The sequence below is a fragment of the Ictidomys tridecemlineatus genome, chromosome 4, assembly GCF_052094955.1.
Source record: "Ictidomys tridecemlineatus isolate mIctTri1 chromosome 4, mIctTri1.hap1, whole genome shotgun sequence".
Classification (NCBI taxonomy): Eukaryota; Metazoa; Chordata; class Mammalia; order Rodentia; family Sciuridae; genus Ictidomys; species Ictidomys tridecemlineatus.
In genome coordinates, this window is record NC_135480.1 from 106,876,763 (window position 1) to 106,899,107 (window position 22,345).

The window sequence follows — 22,345 nt, forward strand, 5'->3', positions numbered from 1 at the left end:
CTAAGGAGTGTTTTTAAAGTTTATAAATGTGTTTAGATGTGATTCAGGTTATTTTGCACAGATGGATCATGGCACATCTTAAAGAGGTGCTGTTCTCTATCTGATCCTGGGTATCCAGTATTATCTTTGGCATCAGTCTTCCAAGAAATCAAACACTAGCATTAATCTCAGGACTTGTGAATATATATGGCTATCTCTGGACTGCTTCTTTATCAAACCTCCAGAAATTGTAAATTTTTACTAAAGCAAAATACTATTTTTACAGGGCAGTTTTTTTTTTTCAAGGTACGTATTTAGGGCAAGTTTCATACCCTTATTTCTCAAGCTATAGATTACAAGGTTCAGCATGGGCACAATAATAGTATAAAACACAGAGGACACATTCCCTTGGTCCATGGAGCTAACTGACATTGGCTGCAGGTACATGAATGCAATGGAACAATAGAAGAGAGCAACAGCTGTGAGCTGCAGGTGCTGAAGGCTTTGGCTCTGCCTTCACTGGAGCGAATGCACAGGATGGTGGCAATGATGAAGATGTAAGAGCTAAGGATGGTCAGGGTTGGGACAAGGACATTACACACACTAAGCACAGAACTAATACTTCATTCACAAAAGTACTGGAGCAGGAGAGCTCTAATAGTGGAAGTATATCACAAAAATAGTGGTTGATTATATCAGCTTTACAGAAAAGCACTCTTAGCATGTAGACTGTGTGAACTGTGGCACCAATTAAGCTCATGCTATACACTTCAACTACCAACCAGAAACAGACGTGAGAAGACATAGTAACATTGTAAAGCAAAGGGTTACAGATGGCAACATAGCGGTCCTATGCCATTGCAGCCAACATGTGACATTCTGATATAACAAAAACTAGGAAGAAATAGAGCTGAGTCATGCATTCAGGGTAGGAAATGATGTTTTTCTGCACCACAAAGTTTACCAGCATTTTAGGGATAGTGATAGTGGATTAGCAGAGGTCAATGAAAGACAGACGGCTGAGGAAATAGTACATAGGTGTATGCAGGTGAGAGCTGAGCCCAATCAGCATGATCATGCCCAGGCTCCCTACAACAGTGAACATGTAGATTCCTATGAAGAAGAGGGAGGGGGCAGCTGGAGCTCTGGTTTGTTTGTTAATCCAGCCAGGATAAATTCTGTCACTGTGGTGGAATGGTTTCCTTGTGTCATTTTTTTCTTCGAACCCTATTGGAGGAAGAAAAAAACAAATTTAATATAAGTATTTATTATCTCACTGAAGTGTGAGCCATAATTCAAGCTTTTTCAGCCATATTTCTACTTTTTTGGCCACTGTTCATCTGTGTTTGCAGCCCAAAACCTTGAGATCCCCCAAATACAGGACATGTCAATAAATAGCAGCATTTTCCTAATCTTTATTATTTGGCAAAAGAGTGGTTATTAGTAACTAGTTCCTGATAATCCAGTTCTGATAACTATGATTGACTGTTTTGAGAACTTTTCATGCCTTATTTCTAATAATTTCAAATGCTCTGTAGAGCAAATATTTTGCCGATGTTAAAATTACAACACAAAAATCACACAGCCAATATCACAAAAGAAAAGGAGTTTGAAATACTTTTCCCCGAAGGTAATGAACATATCAAGATGTCCACACCCAGCACTTTTGTTCAACAGTATACTCCAAGATCCAGCTAGTGCAATCAGGCAAGAAAACAAAATTAAAAGGCATACAGATTTGAAAGCAAGATGTGAAACCATCTTTATTTTTAAATGGCACAAGCTTGTCTATGGAAAATACTAAGGACTCATTATGAGGATGAATTTTAAAGTTCACGAATATGGAGAATTCAAGATCAATAGAAAAACTGAATTGTATTTCTCTACAGTGTCAACGAACAATCAAAAAACTGCATTTGAAATGACTTGAAAAAGAATAAAATATTTTGTGATAAGTTAAATAAAATAAATGCAAGGCAATTTGCCTAAAATTACAAAACATTGTTATAAGGAATAAAAGCCCTACTTAAATGAAAATACATACCATATTCCTGAATCAACAATACTCAATTTTGTCAAAATGGCAGCACTTCCCAAATCGACGCATAAGCTTAATGTAATCTCTATTAAAATCCTGGCTATGTTGTAGCAGTTAATTACAAACTGATTGTAAAATTCCTACAATAATTCAAGGGTCATAAAATATCAAAGCAAACTGATAAAAGGAGAATAAACTTGGAGTTCTCATATTTCCTACTTGAGAAGTTACTACAATGTAACTATAATCAACATAGTATGGTATTTCCATAAGTTCAGATGCACAGTTCAATAAAATAGAATTGGAAATATGAAAATAAACTCACATCTATGAAGAATTTAGTTATTATAAGGGTTTATTGACAATTCTATGAGGAAAAACTTTTTTTTTCAACAAATGATACTAGGTCCATTAAATTGGGACATGTAAAGCAATTAATCTGGATTGCTTTTTCATACAGTTCACAAAAAGCAATTAGAAATGTGCCATAGAACTAAATGTAAGATCTATTACTCTAAGAATATTAGGAAAAGAAACACAAAACTAAATCCTTATGACCTTGGATTTGATGGTAAGGGCTTTAGATAAGATCCCCAAACCAGAGGCTAACACAGAAAAAAAACAATAGCAAGTTGAACATAATAAGAATGAGTGGAAAAGAACTTTTTTACATGGTTGGTAGAAATATGAATTAGTAGAATCAGTATGGAAATCAGCATGGAGGTTCCTCAAAAGGCTAGAAATATCAACATCATATGATCCAGCTATAGCACTCTCTGGTATTTATCAAAAAAATTAAGGTCAATATACTATAGAGTTTGATGTATACCAATGTTTAGAGCAGCACAATTAATAAGAAATAATAAAAGAAAAAAGAAAAGAAAAAAAGAAGAAGAGAAGAAGTTATAGACATAAGGCAGGCATGTCTTCAATCCAAACATTTTCTTCTATGACTTTTATCAGAGATAAAAATCCACTAGAACAAAAGTGAAAAAATGAATATAACTAAGGAGGACTGAAATCAGTATGGTTGAAGAGAATTTCCAAGTAGAAAATAGTGGTAAAAGATTATACAATTGTAATAATTCAAGTTGATAGTATTGGGCTGTGAATGTGAACTAATCTTAAAACAAATTTGACAAGGATAAATCAAATGTTTGTTGTGGGCATTCAGCATAAGGACACAAATGCTATAGAATTCCTCATCTTCAGAATGAAGGGGACAGGAGGCCAACACTAATTTACTATGCTGAACGTGACTGTGGGGTCCTGTAGGAACATGGTCATTATGGTGCTAGCCCAGAGTGGGATCAAGAAGGCTTTTTAAGGGAACCTGAGTGTAGACATATAAGTAGAAATGAGTGAGCTCTGCACAACATTCAAACTGGAGAAGCAATGACTTGACAGTTTCCCATATCAAAATCCCTGGATCCAGAGAAGAAACACCTATAAATATCAGTAATTTCTTTATAAGAAAGAGAGTATTCAAAATGAGAGAAGTGGTAGATTCCCAAGAGAAACTGTATCTGGTGAGTTGTGCTTAATTCTGGAAGGCTATATTTTATGATGGTGGTATATAGATTGCAATTATTCAGAGAAATTTAATATTTAAATTAAAATAATTTACACCTATTATCTATATGACAGTAAAACCAAACAGGATCTATTGTATGAAACCTCAAAGGGAGGATCTATAGCCATAAATATATGTTTTATCTTTATATGTTTACCATTAAACATACCTGGAAGCTGTATGAGTTGAATTATTAAAAAAGATAATTTTCTGCCTTCAGATTTGTTGCAGAAAGAATGAATAATCATTTTCAGGTAGATCTATGGAATCACTGTTATATTATAAGGAGACTCAAGTTCATGAAAGTCCTCTTACCTTCTGAGAGTAAAAGGGTCTAGAATAATTGGAATTAAGATGATCTTTCTCTACTTGGAAATAGGAATTTGAAAAGAAGCAGGAGCCCATATTTTATTCTTATAGATTGTTCTGTTTTGAATGACCATATATAGCCAGGAAACTGAGAAAGGGAATCATTAGAGTGGATCCTAAGAGAAATGAGATGGGTTTGTGATGCAGTAAAATTCAAATAACCTGAGATGTATTTCCACTTCCATTTTAGGCTTTTGTTTACTGAAAAGGAAAAGGTAAACTGCTGCAATAGAAGGATTTTAGGAGGTTCACAGTAATATCAGGCAAAAGTTTGCCTACCTTCCTGGACCATGTGCCAGTTCACCCTGGTGGTTACAGGCAGATACATACTGCTGGTTGGGCCTGGCAGGTTCCTTGGCTGCTTTATAATTATGAGAAGAGAAGACAAAAGAAAAGCCTTTCTTCTGTCTCTACCCACTCCTTTTCTATCACCTTCTTACCAGGATCTTTTCTTCTCTATAATTTTTTTTCAAATAATTTCCATTTAATTTGCAGACACATCTGGTTTTTAAAAAACATTTCTATGGTTGCATATTAATTATACACAATAGGGGGTTTCACTGTGATATATTCATATATAATGAAATGACACAATTTAATCAAATTCATTCCACAACAAACTTTATGGCAGCAGTGTTTCCCAAGCATGATAGTATACTTTTAAAATTCGATTATGAAAATTATACCTGGGCCAATTGAAATGAAATATTTCTCATTCATAGCCTAGTTGAACCAAAAAAAAAATAAATAAATAGAGGAAAATAAATCAGAGCAAAACTCTTTTAGTAAAACAAAGAAGCACAAAACACAGCAAAACAATAGCTGGAACCCAGCAATACTCAGCATTGCCCATTGATTGTACTGAACGAGGCAAAGACAAGTCCAGATTTTCTAACATGGAATCACAGCACAATCCCCTCTCCATGGATCCCTTTATCTCTTCTCTCTTCCCATTCACAAGCTGATGTCTACCACCAATGCCTATTTCCAGGTCTAAGCCCAAAAGTCATGGTTTGTAAGTGGTATAGAATACTGGCATTTCTGCTTCACTGAGAAACCTGCCCAAGGTCCTAGCAAGAAGCATTTTCTTTATACAGATTCTTTGTGGTTCTGAAGTAATAGGATGCTATTGGAAGCCATGAGGATACATCTCTCTCACTTCCCTAACAACCTTTTAGCCAATAAAATGATGGCTTGTCTAATGGTTTGGGGAGACAAACACTGTAGCTAACATGAAAAAACATCAGTGTGAGAAGAATATGAGGTATAGGAATGAAACAGGATGAAGACAATTAAGACTGAGAAGCAGAAGGTCCATTTTTTTTTCTGCCTACTGGGAAAAGTTCTCTTTCTCTTTATGAGCCCTGTAATGTCCACAAGAAAACATGGTTCCCAGTGTCAGAAGACCAACCCTGGAGTCTTCATTTTGCTATTTGTTCTTCACACATCCTGAGACAAGTCACTTTAACTCAGAACACCTCAGTCCCCCAGTTGTAAAATGGAGATAATAATCATACCTTATGCAATCCAAATAAAAGTATTTCATCAGCTATGATGTGTGGCTGAAGTGTTAGCTACTGATCTCTCTCTACAATTATTCAGGAAGGAAACTCAGCAGGTGGAGGACCTTCGGGTTCAGCATGGGGTGACCAGATTATTCAGGGCCTGAACAGTTGCATCCATCCAGGGGCTTGGGGTTGGCCTTAGATAGATGAGGACCACTGGCATGTAGAAAAGCAGGATGGCCGTGAGGTGGGCACTGCAGGTGGAGAAGGCACAGAGGCGGCCCTCTGCAGAGCAGATCTGCAGGATGGAGCAGAGGATGCAGCTGTAGCAGGTGAGGATGAGGAGGAAGCAGCTGAGGGGCATGAGGCCAATACTGATGAACCTCACCACCTCCAGGGCTGAGGTGTCCGCACAAGCCAGCTTCAGCGTCACTGGGATGTCACAGAAGTAGTAGTCCACCTCATTGGGACCACAGTAGGGCAGCTGGAAGGTGAGAGTGGTCAGAAAGGTGGCCTGAATGCAGCCCCCAAATGAAGCCCCTGAAGCCAAGATGGCGCACACTCTGTGGCTCATGATTATGGTGTAGCGTAGAGGGAAACATATGGCAACAAAGCGGTCGTAGGCCATCACTGTGTACAGAAAACACTCAGTGCAGCCCAGAAAATGGTAGAAGAAGAGCTGGGACACACAGCCCCCATAGGAGATGGCTCTGCTGTTCCCTGACAGATAGAACAGCATCTTGAGAGAACTCACAGAGGGGAAAAATATGTCAAAAATAGATAGCTTGCACAGGAAGAAGTACATGGGGGTATGAAGCCAAGTGGAGGAGGTACTTGCCATCAAGATTAGCAGTTTCCCCATGAAGGTGAAGACGTAAAAGGACAAAAACAAGATGAAGAGCATGGTCTCCAGACTCTCTGGTTTGGGACTCTTAGCAGGACAAACTCAGTTACCACGAAGGGAATCTTCATAGCTGTAAGAAAATCTAACCCTGAGAAGGAGACTGAAACACCAAAATCTGTACAACAATGTCATATTATTAAGCTTTGACTATATATTTAAAAAGAAGCAACTTGACATATGAAAGTCAAGAGCAAAATCTATGTAAAATTTTCAGGTAAAAAGATGTGGCTATTTCAGAGTCAATCAATCCAATCTTGGAAAAACTATTTTTAAGAGAAATGATTGTTTACTATGACAAGAGGAGAAATTTACAGAAATATTCAAAATATCCCCAAGTTAGGAGACTTTTTCCCATGGATATAATCTTTTTGATCACAGTTATATTTTGAATTCTCATATCTTTAAGTAACAAACTCCAATTATCCATTAGACTCTGCAAATAGCAGAAAAAAATAGTGTTAGGAAACTAGGCACTCAATATGAATAATGGTTTTACCTGTTATTTGCCTTACAAAAGAATCTCACAAAAATAGAAGGGAGTCACACAGAGTGGAGGTAGGGGACCAAGAGTGAGGGAGAAAACAGAAGACATAGGGAAGTGTGGGGAAACAGATTCTACCAAATTATGCTATGTCCATGTACAAATATACCACAATGAATCACATGTACATGATGTACATGTATCTCAATTTTACATATTAATACAAAATTAATGAATGCTTACTATGTTTCAAGCAATAGTTCAGCATTTTAAAAATGTTTTATTTTTAAATATATATAATCATATTTGTATGATTATGTATATTATATATACAAGTTATATTATAATAATCCATTAATTAAAATAATACTAATAATTGCCATAATTATAATAGTATAAGGGATATAAAATGAGTAGAACAAGTAGATCAAGGAAGGCAGGAGAGGAGAGAAAGAAAAGATACTGGCAAATGACACTCATCAAATCCTATCATTTTCATGTTAAATTATGACTAATAAATCTCTCTATATATAATTACAATGTACAAATAAAAATTCTTTTGAAAATCCCCTAAATCCTAAGAAAAAATCTTTCTTTATTTTATACATCTGAAACATAGTTCGTTAAGCACCTTCCATTAATGTATTTTGTAATTATTTTCAAGTATATGTCTTGTTAACACTATTGAGTAGACTTATATCACATCCTCTTCAGATTACATTCCTCTAGATTTGATAATACTAAGATCCACAATTCTATCTCAAGAAAGTGCTCTTTCTATCCCTTTAATCTATTCTACATGGACTTTAGCAACTTGAAAATATTAGCAAAATATAGCAGCAGCAAGGAAAGTGTCAAATTCATGTTACTGATGAAGTGGGAAATACGGTGACTCATGTAGAATAAAAGCAAAGAACACTGTAATCAGGAAGATTATACAAGTCAAGTGTGGTGTGGTGCCTGGGACATGTAAGTTCCTGTAAGGAAAATGAAAAGTGACACAGAGACAAAATGCAGAGGCAGGAAAGAAAGATGGCAGAATGGCAGAGAGGTCAAGCTGCCAAGCCTTATTTATATCAATAGGGTACTTTAGGTCATTGGTATCATTAGTATATAGTAGTCATTGTATTACTAGGCAGGTTATAGACTTAGCAACATTATGCAGGGTATTCCTCAGTTATACACTAAGTTGCAATGTGTTAGGAGCTTTGTATAGCTCTCAAGAAAGTCCATTGTATACAGTTACTGTTATGTGTGCAGGTTTAGGCTCAGTGATACATTATGGTTGTCTGACAAGAGAGTTCCTTTATTCCCAGGAGTTTGTGCCTGGGATCAAGGTTGAGGCTGATAAGACTAACACAGAGCCTCCTCATGAAGAACATTGCTACAGCAGCCAGGTATCCTGTGTCTTTGCACAGAAGATTTCCCAGCAGCCAGGCATTCTGTGTCTTTGCACAGAAACTTCCTAGCCACCAAGCATGCCACAGTCATGAAGCTATCAGAAACCTCAATCCCAAAAACAGAACCCCTACACTTTCCTCTTCTTCTCATTATTCACTTAGTAATGATAATAGTATTAATAAGAATTGAATATATATAAAGATAATAGTAATAATATTTGAATACATATGTAATGATAATGGTAATAATAATAGAACATACATACACACACACACACACACACACCCATATAATGAATGCTTATTATGTTCCAAGAATGGGATCAAACTTTTAAAAGTGTGACTTATTTTTTAAGTGTAATAATAAGAATAAGTTACCATTATTATTACTATTCAGATCCATAGATAAGAAACTGAAACTCAGAAACATTAATGAAGCTGCCTAAAGTGCAAAGATCTTCCTGCCTAACCTACTGAGCCACTGGGATTATAGGCATGAACCACTGAGCCCAGCTAGACAATAGTTTTAATAATAGCTAAGGCTGATTGTTCATTTTCTATGTTCTGGCATTGTCTTGTGTGATCTGTAAACACAATCTCTTTCACTTAATACGGTAAATTTATTAGACAGGTAGTATCTCCCCTATATTTTAAGGTATACAATTTAGTCTCTAAGTGTTAAATCAAAGTAACTGAGGTAACTAAGTTGGTTAAAGATAAATCTGTATCTCAAATCATAAAGAGTATGACTCCTTCTTTGAGTTATAAAGAAAACAAATTCACTATTAATTGTAATTTTAAACACTCATTCATAAGCAATTTCATCTAACATCTGTGGTTATTGTAGTTTTCCAGTGCATTTTCATGTTGCTTGAATTGATTATCAAAAAATGTGTAAGATGGTTTGTCTTAATCCAATTTTACAAATATGAACACAGGAACTCAGAGCTCTTTCCTAAGGTTAAACAACAGAAGAGCCCTGGCATTCCCAAGCTTAACTCAGTTTCCACCATATCACTACTGCTTCCTAGCAGGACTGCAGCTGACCCTGTGAGAGAGGATTATTATTAATCCATTCATTTTAGGGATTTGGATAAGTGTTCTGTATATCCTTAGAATCACTAGTGTTTCCCTGAACAAAGTATGGGGGAGAGATGGAGAAAAAGGCGGCAGCGGGGGAGGAAATGTGTTAGCTCACGATCTGATCATGAGGATCAATCTCACCAGAACATTCAATACATATTTCTTAAGAGAGCTCTCTTGTCATGATACAACTAGTGGGTAAATTTGCAATTGATTTGCATTATCCTTTTTAGGAATTAAGGCTTCTGAAATCCAGATTGTAGACTTCATCTTCATTGTAAGGTCTGCCATCATCTTGAAGGTTTTCAACATACCCATGGAGATAGCCTACCAAGTTTCCTGATGCAAAGCTTAACCTCCTCAAATTCAATGACTTTGGCTCTATTTTCTCCTTCAATTTTACATTCCCAGGCATGATAAGCCTTTTATCATGCAGAATTGTGCCATTTATAAAAAACAAACTAAAAAAATCTTACTTTTAAAATATTAATTTTTCCAGTTTCTTACCTAGACATTCCTATTTTACCTCATCTAAAACATATAAGTTTTGATTTCTCTATTTTTCCCATATATAAACTTCCTTTCATCTTTTTTTTAAATTTATTTTTATTTTTATTGTTGGTTGTTCAAAACATTACATAGTTCTTGATATATCATATTTCACATTTTGATTCAAGTGGGTTATGAACTCCCATTTTTACCCTGTATACAGATTGCAGAATCACATCAGTTACACTTCCATTGATTTACATATTGCCATTCTAGTGTCTGTTGTATTCTGCTGCCTTTCCTATCCTCTACTATCCCCCCTCCCCTCCTCTCCCCTCCCCTCTTCTCTCTCTATCCCCTCTACTGTAATTCATTTCTCCCCCTTGTATTATTTTTCCCTTTCCCCTCACTTCCTCTTGTATGTAATTTTGTATAACCCTGAGGGTCTCCTTCCATTTCCATGCAATTTCCCTTCTCTCTCCCTTTCCCTCCCACCTCTCATCCCTGTTTAATGTTAATATTCTTCTCATGCTCTTCGTCCCTACTCTGTTCTTAGTTACTCTCCTTATATCAAAGAAGACATTTGGCATTTGTTTTTTAGGAATTGGCTAGCTTCACTTAGCATAATCTGCTCTAATGCCATCCATTTCCCTCCAAATGCCATGATTTAGTCATTTTTTAATGCAGAGTAATACTCCATTGTGTATAAATGCCACATTTTTTTTTATCCATTCGTCTATTAAAGGGCATCTAGGTTGGTTCCACAGTCTTGCTATTGTGAATTGTGCTGCTATGAACATCGATGTAGCAGTGTCCCTGTAGCATGCTCTTTCATCTTTATTCTCTATGCAATCTAAATCTCAAGTCCAACAGTTGCCACTCCATTACTGATATTTTTAACTCCATATTGTTAATTTTCTTTCATCACACCTATCTAGCAAACTTCCAACATTGAAATTAGCCCAACTTTCTACTTGTTCCATTCTTATGCCAAATCTGCTGAGTACTGCTGAAAAGATTCACATACACTATGGTTCTTTTTAGTAGTTTGGTTCCACTACATAAATTGAGATACTGGACCCTCTTCTATACAAATACAACTAACTTCACGGGCTCTTTTTCTTTTTCTTGAGTCCTCTCTTCTACCACTACTAGTATCAGGACATTACCAACACCAGCCATCTGGGGGATAATTTACCATATCATTGATAGATTAGCTTCAGATTTAAGCAGGTTTATTTTTGGAGGGGATACTGGGGATTGGACTCGGGGCACTCGACCACTGAGGCACATCCCTAGCTCTATTTTGTCTTTCATTTAGAGACAGGTCTCACTGAGTTGCTTAGCCCCTCACTTTTGCTGAGGATGGCTTTGAACTCAAGATCCTCCTGTCCCAGCCTCCTGAGCCTCTAGGATTATAGGCGTGTGCCACGGTACCTGGCAATAGTTTGGTTTTTTGATGCTTCTCTGTACTTTCTATATTCTGATATCCTTCCATATTAAATCTCTCTGCCAGTGGGCCACATTTTATCTCCTTAGGACAGAAAAAAATGTTTAACATTCACCAGACAACCTTGGATGTGGAGGCACAAGGAAAATGAGACAGTTTAAGGTCTTTCACAAGCTTTTCCTTTAAATAGTATACTCAGATATCCAGGACACTTAGTCTGTGGGAGTCTGAATGGAATAAACTCACCAGAAAAACACATTCTTGGCCTCCTGCAGGCATCATGGAACAGAATTGGCTTTGGACTCTGCCTGTAAGCCAGGGTCCCCTGAACTGGCTGCTTAAGCTCCTTGTTTACAGCAATATATTCTGTAAAGGAGCTGATGTCTCAGATTCAATGCTGATCTTCAACACGACTTCTTTATCTTTAACTAGGGTCTCACTGAAACCCAAGTCTTTTCTTTGGTCAAGGACTTTTTAGGAAGGTGGTGAATGGTGAATCTAAGAGAAAAAAATGAAACAAAACATTCTGAGACTTACAGAAGACACCCACAGTTACTTTGGGTTCCAAATATTAGGAATGGCAAAGGGAAGAAAAGGGCAGAGAAGAGCAGAGACGAGACTGAATGTTTTATAAAGAAAAAGGCAAATGTAGGAAAACAATTAAAGACAAAATCAATAAAAGGAATCCAAACAGCAAGGATGACAGAAAAAAGAAAAAGGGAAGAAAAATGAAGATAAATGTGGGAAAAGAATAGGGAAACTGAATTCTTACCTGGCATCTGGTATGGGTTGTAGAGAAAATGTCAGCTTATGCTTAAAACTCTTGTTCTGGGGTATGTATTTGAGGCATACTTCTCCTGTAGACTCAACTGCCTAAAAATTAGAGAAGTGATGGAAGGCAGACATGACCAGACAAATGATTGGGACAGTGGCACCTCCCCAGCTCAGCACATTAAAATCTCTAAATAGCCATCAGAGATAGCTCAGGAAATCAGAGACTTGAAATGATGGGGAAGATGGTGGTCTGGCTCTCCCTGGGATTTGCAGTCTTGCTGAAATGTAAATCTACCTGCCAACTTTATTGAAATTGTCATGACAGTTGCTAATCTGCCTCACCTGCATTTTCCCAATGAACAGGGCATATATGATTAACCTCTGATCTTTAAACATGGCTGTTGGTTCTGTGGAAAGCATGGTAGCAGGCACACCAAGAGACAAATTCCAGCCCAGAGAGATACTGCATGTAGCAGGCTGTAGAGAGTGCTTCAGGGACCTAAGAGCCTGATGGAGAAAAGGGAACCAAATAGGCAGAAACAAATAAGGATGAGAAGGATACCCACAATTAACTGAATGTTTATTATGTATCAGGTGCTATGTGACATAACACATGTTATGCCTAATTCTTAATACTATCTTGGGATGTGGGTATTATCTCTTTTTCTTTACACATGAGAAAGCAAAGGTTGAGAGATTTAATAGCATAAATGTGAATGAAGATATGCTAGGGGAAGTTGATATCCAGATAATGGAACTAAAGAAGACATGGCAGCAACAGGGAAAGAAGAATTTAGAGCTGGGTGCAATGGTGCACACCTGTAATCCCAGGAGTTCAGGAGGCTGAGGCAGGAGGATTGCAACTTCAAAGCCAGACTCAGCAAAAAGCAAGGTGCTGAGCAACTCAATGAGACCGTGTCTCTAATTAAAATATAAAATAGGGCTCAGTATGTAGCTTAGTGATTGAGAGATACTGAGTCCAATCACCAGTACCAAAAAAAGAAAGAAAAAGAAAAGAGGAGTTTAGAAATAGAACCAGACATATCTCCTTGTGTGCATTGATAAGGGACCATCAATTTACCACTAAAATAGGTCCTGAAGCACAGGTCTGGAGTCTCAAACATGATAGCCAAAGCTCTTAGTTTCTCTGAATTTGTTCTCAAATACAAAAGACTCAACCTCTTTTAAATTCTTATTTCTGGTCTTCCAACTAATTGGGCCATATTCCACATGTACAGTGGACACATTTGTATGAGACCACATGTAGCCCTGCTAAGGACAAAGCCCAGGCCTTTGGGAAAATGCACACTGGAGGCAAGTTGGGCTCCTGCCCTTACAGCAGTGTCCCCTACCCTGCTGTGTACTTGGTCTGGATTGCCCATCTCGGGACACAGGGCTTTTCCCTCAGCTTGAACTGCATCCTGTCCTTACCTGTGATGAACTCTGAAGTGTTCCCTCTCACCTGGGCAATGCTTTTTATTAAGCTGGTAGAGATACCTTCTGCAATACCAAATGAGAAACATCTGCAATTATAAATAAATGGAGGTTAGACATGGGCACTCAAGAGTGGACTTACACAATTAACAAGGAATGGTGACAATTACAGGATAAGTTAATCTACTTCCCTGATGAAAACTGTAATAGAAGCCAATCACTGAACATGTTGTATATTTAGGGAACTTTAAAAAAACCTGAAATTAATAGTAGAATTTAAGCATGCTGAGTCTCTTCAGCAACAGGTTTCTCTTCCATTTCCCAGATAAAGAACTGGGGACCTGAAAACTTAACAAAACTCTCCACCTCCATATCCCTACCAAATGGTCAACATGGCACTAAGCATTACACTGAGCAGAACATTACTCTGAAATGAAAGAAAATAGAGAAACTCTCTCCTTGTACCTCCCTGGTACTATTAGGGCACTGGATCTGCCCAGGAAGGCCATTCTTAATATGTGGTCTTCTGATTTTCAGTTGGAAAGATTTCACTGTGTCCTAGTTTGTGTGCACCACAACATACTTAAACTGTCTGATATCCCAAATAAATATATCTATGAACAGAGAATGCCTTGATAATACTAATATAAACAGCAGGAAAAAATAGGTTCCATTGTAAATTAATACTATGTATTTAGATTTACATAACAAGTCTTTTTTCATTTGGGTTAGTGTGAATCATCATCCTCAAATCTAGTGACATCACATTAGGATGAATGCAATTAATTTGGTATCATTCTCTCTGAAGACCAAATTCTGCCAGCATCTTGATGCCCTCACTGTACTTTTCCAACATGAACTTTGAACTGTCCCCTATGCTATACATATAGTGCTTACATGCATACTTTTACATTATTTTCATGTATGAAATCAAAACTGAAATGTTTTTATTGATCAGAAATCTCTGCCTAGAACTCACTAAAATGTTCTGTGTGGATGAATATAAGATAATAACTATAGTAATAGCAAAAATTTATACAATACATATTTTGTGTTGAGGACAATTCCTAATGTAAACACTGGTATTATGAGGATATAGGTTGCAAGTGGCACCATAAGGGTCTGGTCACCCCAGCAGGAATCACATTCAGATTGTTCCTATGTTTCTCATGGTTAAACTGAACTTTTTAAATTACACTAAATGTTTCTGCAACTTTTCCATCTGTGAATACAAAAAGCTGTATAAAGAAAGAAAATACACATTAAACTTTAAATTCACCGTAAGGTATCAGAATTTGCTCTTGAAAACCCTAATTGCTTCATTCCAGAGACTTTAGGGCTCTACAAACAGGCATGCACTTCCCCTGGCACTGCTCAGCATCCTCACAGGTCTGTTAGCAACTCTGGGGATTTTCAGCTCCTCCACACACTGACTTTGTCAGAGGCTTTGGGGCAATCCACAAAGGCAGTTCCCCTGTCCATTAGACTGAGTTAAGTATTATAAAATAGAGTCTTCCAATTATACATCAAATTTTAAAACTCCTGCAGTGAAGCTCAGGGACTGATTCATTTCCCTGTGTCCTTCTGTTAAGTCTGTTCCAATTCCTACCTGTAGGGGGTAACCAGGGATGGAGGGCTTCCTGTAAATATTCTGAAGTGGTGTCAAGATTTCAGTGCCCCCTAGATACCTTGCTCATGATCTTAACTCTTTCCCTCCTCCTCCATTGTTTTCTAAGTAGAGTTCACACTCTTCCTGAAAGAAACAAACACACACAGGGATAGAACACCAGTTGGACATTGCACATAGCTGAGAAATCCAAGTCAAATAGTAATCCCACCTGAAATCCCCAAAGCCTAGATCAATTCTTCAGTAATATCTTTAACAAATCTAATCCCTTCCTTTAAAAGATTAATTTTCTGGTCTTTTCAGAATCTTATGGAAAGAATTTCTCATAGGAAGATCCAAATTGATAGATGTTGAAATAGCAACCTATAGGCAAACTCTTCAGCAGCAGAATCAGTGTTTCCTAAAGAGGAGAGAGGATAAGGAGAGAGTGACAGGACCTTCTCAGACCCTGCAGCCAACTCTTGGGGCTGTAGCCTGTCACCTTGGTTCCATGCCACTTTACCTTCCAAGGCCTCCAGTGGTCATATCAGCTGCTGCTCAGGTGGAGAATAGACCTACACCTCTAAATGCACCCCACTTTAACTCCTCAGGTTCATCCTCACTTGTCTACCTGACTCAGAAGAAGAAATTGGATTTACCTGGGCTGCCTCTATGTGTGACTGAGACTGGTTCTGGTTATTCATGGGGCACCACATACTTCCTGAGCAGTCCATAAGGAAGACAAATTTTGCACAGGTCACAGATGCCTCATCTTCAGGAATGTCTGGATAGAAACTCACAATGACAGAAAGATCTCCTTATAAAAAATGGATAAAGATCCTGTGAGAAAAAAGGGCAAGAATCTTAAAGCATCCAGGAATCAATTATAGTGAACTCAATAGTGAACAGGAAAATCTCAAATCTAAATTTCTGTGTTTGATTCTTAGGCAATATTAGCTTATAAAGAGCTTTGGCAAGTAAGGCATAAACATATAAAAAAAGTAAGGGAAGAATAATCAACCTTTTTAACGGTGTCCCTGGAAGCTATTTTCCTGGAAGCTTAGCAAATGAGTGAGACACATGAGATGAACATTTTCCAGCATTTGCTAAAAGAAGCAGCAGATAAGTTTATCTGCAGAAGCACACCTTCTTCATATCAAACCAATGGTAATCTTATCACAAAGGTCATTGTTTCAGTCTTTAATTGCAGCTTTGAAAAGTTGATGCTCATATGCATAATTTTGAAGCTCATAAATTACAAGAGTATTTATAAGCAATATACACACCAATGAAATTCCATGTGATTTGGTATGAGGACTCACTGATATTCTCTCTAAGAAAAGAAAGTTCTGGGGTTCATGTTGAATTCAAATAGCTTCACATAAACCATGGGATGAGGGAGAGCAGAGGAGACCACCCTGAGTGGATAAACTGTTAAAGCTATATCTGATTTTATGTTTAGATGTGAATGAAAATGGAGGCTGGAATTAAAACATCATTATTGAGATGGAAATGAAATGATGACTAGATTATATTAACTTCACTTTTATAGTTCAGAGAATATAAGAGGATATGGAATGGGGTACCATTATTGTATTTTTATAAACTGAATCTAGAATGGTAGAATTAAATCCTTAGAAGCCTGAGATTCAATATGACCATGGAACCTGTTTCAGTTTAATCTTTTATTCGTGGGATACTTTACTAATCAAACAGGCTACTGAATATAGTAGGTATCATCCACAAAATATTTGATAAAAACTAATTGAAAATGATGTATATACAATCCAGACATCTGGATATACAATGCAGCATTGTTTTGATGAGTAAGGTAGATTCCTTTCCTTGACAAGAGACACCTGGGTTTTGTTGGGCTGCCACTGTCCTGAGATGTCAGAAAGGTTGAATAAGAATGATGGGAGTTAGTACATATGAACTGTTCAGAATACCACCAGATACTTGGTGAGCACTGCATGTGTATTGTCTACTATAATTCTTTCAGCCTCCTTCAAATTATCTTTAACTTCACCAATCTTGGCTTCCTTGTTTTCAAACAAGATTTTTCAAACCTTAACCCTACCCCTTGCTATCCTCAGTTTCCTCATCTGAAAAATCAAGGTATATAATATCTACTTCATATGATTGTTTTGTTGGCTAAGTGATACAATACCCTTTTGAAACTTAGCTGAGGACTCAACTCATACTGAACTCTTAATAATTATATAAAATTATTTCTAAAAGTTATTTTTATATAGTTATTTTTAATTAAATTTTAATTTTAAAAAGACATCATTCCCTTAATATAGTAAATTCTTCTAAGTTTTTAAAAAATAATGTTGTGCTTTCCCCTCTATACTGGTATGCTTCACGTGGCACAACACTAAAACGTTTTTATTGAGCCAGATTGCCATTCCAAGATTACATTTGCTTCCTTGTGGTTAAATGTACAGCAAATCAAATCGACTAAATATGTGAGCTACAAAGCTGCACCTGAGTATCACTGTTGGAAGAGATTCATGAGACTGATAAGGATGTCCCCCTGTGGCCTATAGAACTAGCCATGGGAGTAGATAAGAACATCTGCATGGGGCCTAGAAAAATATCAGACAAGAAAAGAGAGATCTCAATCCTTATCTTCTAAAATTGAACATTATGAAATAATGTTCTGAGAACCAATCACTAATAATATATTTCACAGGCATGAAGAGCTCAGCAATAGGAATCAAACAGAGATTACTAATGTACAAGGCAGAGAGTGTAGCTTCATGGGAGATGAACTAGTTATAGCAAATATTTTTGAGGTTGGGACCTCATCATGAACAGCTGGCCCTAAAGAATTATGGTTGCCAAGTGAGGCCACCCAAAGAATGCCACTTTGCAAGCTCAAGTGTGTGAAACTACCTTGGCCACACATCAGTAATGAGAGCCTGGGATGGCCTGTGGGAACTGACTCCAGGGAACTCTCTTCACAGCGGTTGTAGTTGTGTAAGCATGAGTCTAGTCCCAACCATGTCACTGTCCCCAACAATGCCTCCATTCCAACCATGTGGAAACTGCTGCTGAGTGGAGGTATCTTTCCAGTAATACTTTATGGTCCCTGCACCCCAGTGCAGGCATCCAGGAAGGCCCAAGAGAATAATAGGCTGACTTGGTTGTACCACTTTTTGTTATTAGGGAAAGCACATATGTGTTCAGGAAGATTTAGATAATAAGAAAAAATTAGGGAAAAGTAAGAAAGGAAACTTACTAAGACATTAAACAGTATTAGAAATTAGTAATTAGGGCATTATATAATTTTAGAGATGAATAGTGGTGATTGTGGTGAAAGATGAATTAATTAAGGTCACAGAACTGTCAACTTGAAATATTTAAGGTGTTAAATTTTATTATTTGTCACAGTTAAAAAAGAAAGAATTTGAGGAATTTTACATGTAGAAATAAAGAATCTATCAATAAGGGTTATTCACTGGATTATAAAAAGAAATTAAGAAACCAAACATTGTGTTAATCTAATCCCAATGACTATGTTCATACTTCCTTTTTTAAAAATGTTTTTTCCTATTGCATATGTTATTTTATAGTGGTAACCTGCTTGTATGACTTATTTCTTACTTTCATTTACATGGAGGCCTTTCTTCCAAATTATTTCAAAATGCCAATGTATAATATTTCACTAGCTACATATTATCTTATCACATTAATGAGGGCACAGCATAGTGAATAAAATAATTTTAATCATTTAACACTTGACATTACTAAAATTGTTATTAAAGTGCATCCAGTGCATATTTTTATTTGTATTTAGATTTATTTCCTTAGGTAACATTCCAAAAATTGCAGTTACCAAATTGAGCATTTATTTATATATGGCAAAATTTGTCTTGAAAAGATCAACAGAAAACATTTTGTTCACAGTAATCTATGACAGTGCCAAACTCACTATACCTTTTGAAACATGAAGCATTATACTTGCAAATCTTTGATATTTTAAAATATAAAGATGTCATATGCTCATTTTTATTTGCATTTATATCTGGACTGATCACTGTTGCATGTATATAAATGCCTGAATTTTCTGTTATGAATTATTTGTTCACATTATTCATCTAACTATCTACTACTTAAACTTGCCTATAAGACAATGGCACAGCATACTCCCAAGCCAATCTCTTTGCATGCTGCAGTGAAGCTCTTTCAATATTTCACTTGAGTAGGTTTAGCTGCTATTGGATAGAAAATGAAAATGAGGATATTTGAGAGTGATTCTAAGAGTCATTTGCCAAAAACTGAGTACAAAGGGGGAAAAAAATACCTGGCTTCTTCTCAAGCATCCCCATCTCCTCAGATACTCGGGGGCTATGCACCTCCCTGTATTAAACCAGGAGTTCCATGTCCCTGTTAAACTTTTGTTCTTCAGCCAAGGAAACCTGAGTTGGGGACTATCAAGGGAGTCAGGTTAGAACATCACTCTTTGTTGCCTGGAGCTGAGGTCAGAGCTGAGGGCCACAGGCCTCTTCCACCTGTGAGCATGACTAGGAGCAGAGGGAGAATCAGGAGAAGACTCAGCACATTAAACCTGGGTGAGGAGGGAGCACAGTGCATCCCCCTCTGGGTTAACAGGGAAAAGTAAGGACCGCCTGGGAAGGGCTGGACAAAGTCAGGACCCAAGGAACAGGGTCCTGGCAACAACAGTCCTCTCTTACTGATTACCTGAGCAGAAGTCTTATCATCTACAAGGAACTCAACAGCGTTCAAGGGGCAGTTGGAGTGGACCCTCTGGATGCCATGCTGGGAGCTGATGGTGGCAATCATACTGAGTGTGTAGGGCAGTTCCTCCAAGGTGACTAGAGGAGTTTTCATATCAAGGCAACTATCTATAAGATGTTCTACAAAAAATTACTTTCATTCTGTTTTCCTTTCTAATAGTTTTGGCACACCCCAAAATGAAGGAAAAAATCCCCTATTATGCCACCCCAGTATTCAAAAGGGAAAAGGATTCACCAGGGATATGGAATCTAGGATTCAGGATGGCTGAGAGCACATAGCGCAGGGCCCAATCAGCGTCCAAGGGCAGCTCCTGAACATATTTCAGGGTGAGCTCCACCTTTGACCCAGGCTGGAGGTTCCCCACATTGCAACATCTCTGGAGTATGAGTCCTCTTCCAATAAGTAGGCCTCCTCACCTTGGGATATGGCACCCTCATAGTTGTGTTGGGCCTAAGGAAAATAGAAGGGATGGGAAAGAAAGGTAACAACAAATGAAAAGACAGGACTGCAGAAAAAAAGACTGTTAGAGAAAGAAAGTAATGGGTCTTCCCAATTTCACATGTATGTGAACGTCTAGTGCGTTCGGGTCCCTGGGTAAGGGTCACGAAATAACCGGGACACAGGAGATGCAGAGCCAAGGCAGCAATTGCAACTGCATGCTGAGGTTTATTTGCAAGTTCCTTTTATATTCTTCTTCTAACAAAGCAAGCAATTCTTCAATAACATTTCATCTACATTGCCCAAATATCATGTCTCAGCGGGTACACAGAGCTAAATTCAGATTGTTCCTGTTCATTTGATAAGTACCCTCCCAAAGTTCTTTGTAGACATTATCTAATCCCCGAATGTACTGTTCCCAGGTCCAGTATGCAGGAAGCTTCTTCCTCTAGGCCAAACCATGCAGAAGCTTGTGTTTTATGATAAGGGGAAGAGGACTTTTCCTCCTCCTAGCGACGCATGCCTTCAGCTGACCAAAATCACAGCCACAGCTTCTTGCGAAGTGTCAGGCTGAGGGAGCTAAACTCTGCACACTTAAACCCCAACACATGTGGAGTTTGAATGCCTTTAACTGATTTATCCTTAAATGATTTCAAGAAAATCAGCATTTACATGTGAGTGAAGGGAAAAGCATCCAACACCATCATTTTTTGTGAAGGTGCATTTGAATGTGATCTTAAAGAGTTAACATTAATCTTTAAAGGAAGGGAGAAGACAAAGAACCCATCTCCTGTACCTCCATCTTGTCCTGTAATTCTGTCACAATTTTCTTCCCATCCACCAAGGCCTCGAAGCTATAGACAGCAGAGTCTTCATCCATTGGGTACATAAAGGCGTCTTCCAAAGGGACTTTCTCCTCATTCTCACAATTTAAGGTTGCAGATACACTGGCCACAAACTCATGGATGGACAAAGTTACAGAGAAGTTCTTCAGTGCTGCTGTGGATAGGTCAGGTTTCAAGAGTTCCACAAGCTATAATAAAAGACCTCTTGCAGGTCAGGGGTTGGGCTAGCACTGGTACACAAGGGTTGGACATCAGGCTTACCTGGCTCCTGTTGGAGAGTGATTAGGCCACAGGAGATCTTCATGCTGACAAAGTGATCTTAGGAAAAGACACATTATGAGCAGAGTGACATATTGGGAGATATGCATCCAAATATTAGTACATTATGAGCCTCCCTCTTGCATAAGAATACATTCAGGAAGTTAGGGTTGGATCTAGAATAAAAGGAGGAGGAAAAGGGGACAGAGTCTGATAGTTTGGCTCCTTCTAAATGACAACCCTCCCCAGGAGTGGGGGTGGGTGATGCTGTATGATTCAACAAGGTTCACTAAACAGGAAATTTTAAAACTTTTGAGCCTACTTAAAACAGCAATTCCACTTTTTCAAAAGGTCAAAAGTGCATTTAATACACTGTTCCCTTGGGAATATTGAATAGATCCCATGGTAGAGCAAAATGAGAATTTTAGCAGTTTAAGAGCAGACAGGCTGTGGTTTCGCACACTGACACATAGCAAATCTGCTTAATGACATTTAACCATAGAGGTTTGAAGTGGCTAACAAGTAGCTGTAACAGACAACTGCAGTAACAGAAACAGGAAAAAAGTAGTGGGAATAGAACAATCCCCATTTAGGCTTAGTGCCATAAAAATCCCTAAGCTATGTGAGCTGAGTCCCTAGACTGTTGACAAACTTGTACCTATATAAGAAATGTAGAATGCACCTTCCAATAGAATTGCACCAACTCCCTTACCTTGATGTACCCCAAATTTGCTTATGTATAAAAGTATAAGCCCTATTATGCTTAGGGCTTAGACATTGGCAATTATCCCTCTGTGCTGTGGTGCTACTTATAAATTATTGCTTCCAGATCTCGGTATTCTGACCCTCATTTCCCACTATACTATCATAACCTTAATCTCCCTTGAAATTCGGTATTATCTTTCCAAAATAATAACAATCAGACCTTCATTTCACACTTGGATTAATATAT

General features: G+C 37.7%; 1 protein-coding gene and 2 pseudogenes across 1 annotated transcript; all 3 read right to left on the reverse strand.

Annotated features, from left to right (window-relative positions):
• Positions 1 to 240: 240 nt before the first annotated feature.
• On the reverse strand, positions 241 to 1,191 carry LOC101966534 (olfactory receptor 8G50-like; annotated as a pseudogene).
• A 4,362-nt stretch (positions 1,192 to 5,553) lies between these two features.
• On the reverse strand, positions 5,554 to 6,436 carry LOC101967106 (olfactory receptor 10D1B). Its single transcript, XM_013359959.2, is given in 3 exon segments — positions 5,554 to 5,606; positions 5,609 to 6,385; positions 6,388 to 6,436. Coding segments are annotated over 3 exon segments (879 nt in total).
• Positions 6,437 to 11,428: 4,992 nt separating this feature from the next.
• On the reverse strand, positions 11,429 to 21,439 carry LOC144376696 (von Willebrand factor A domain-containing protein 5A-like; annotated as a pseudogene).
• Between the last annotated feature and the right edge of the window lie 906 nt (positions 21,440 to 22,345).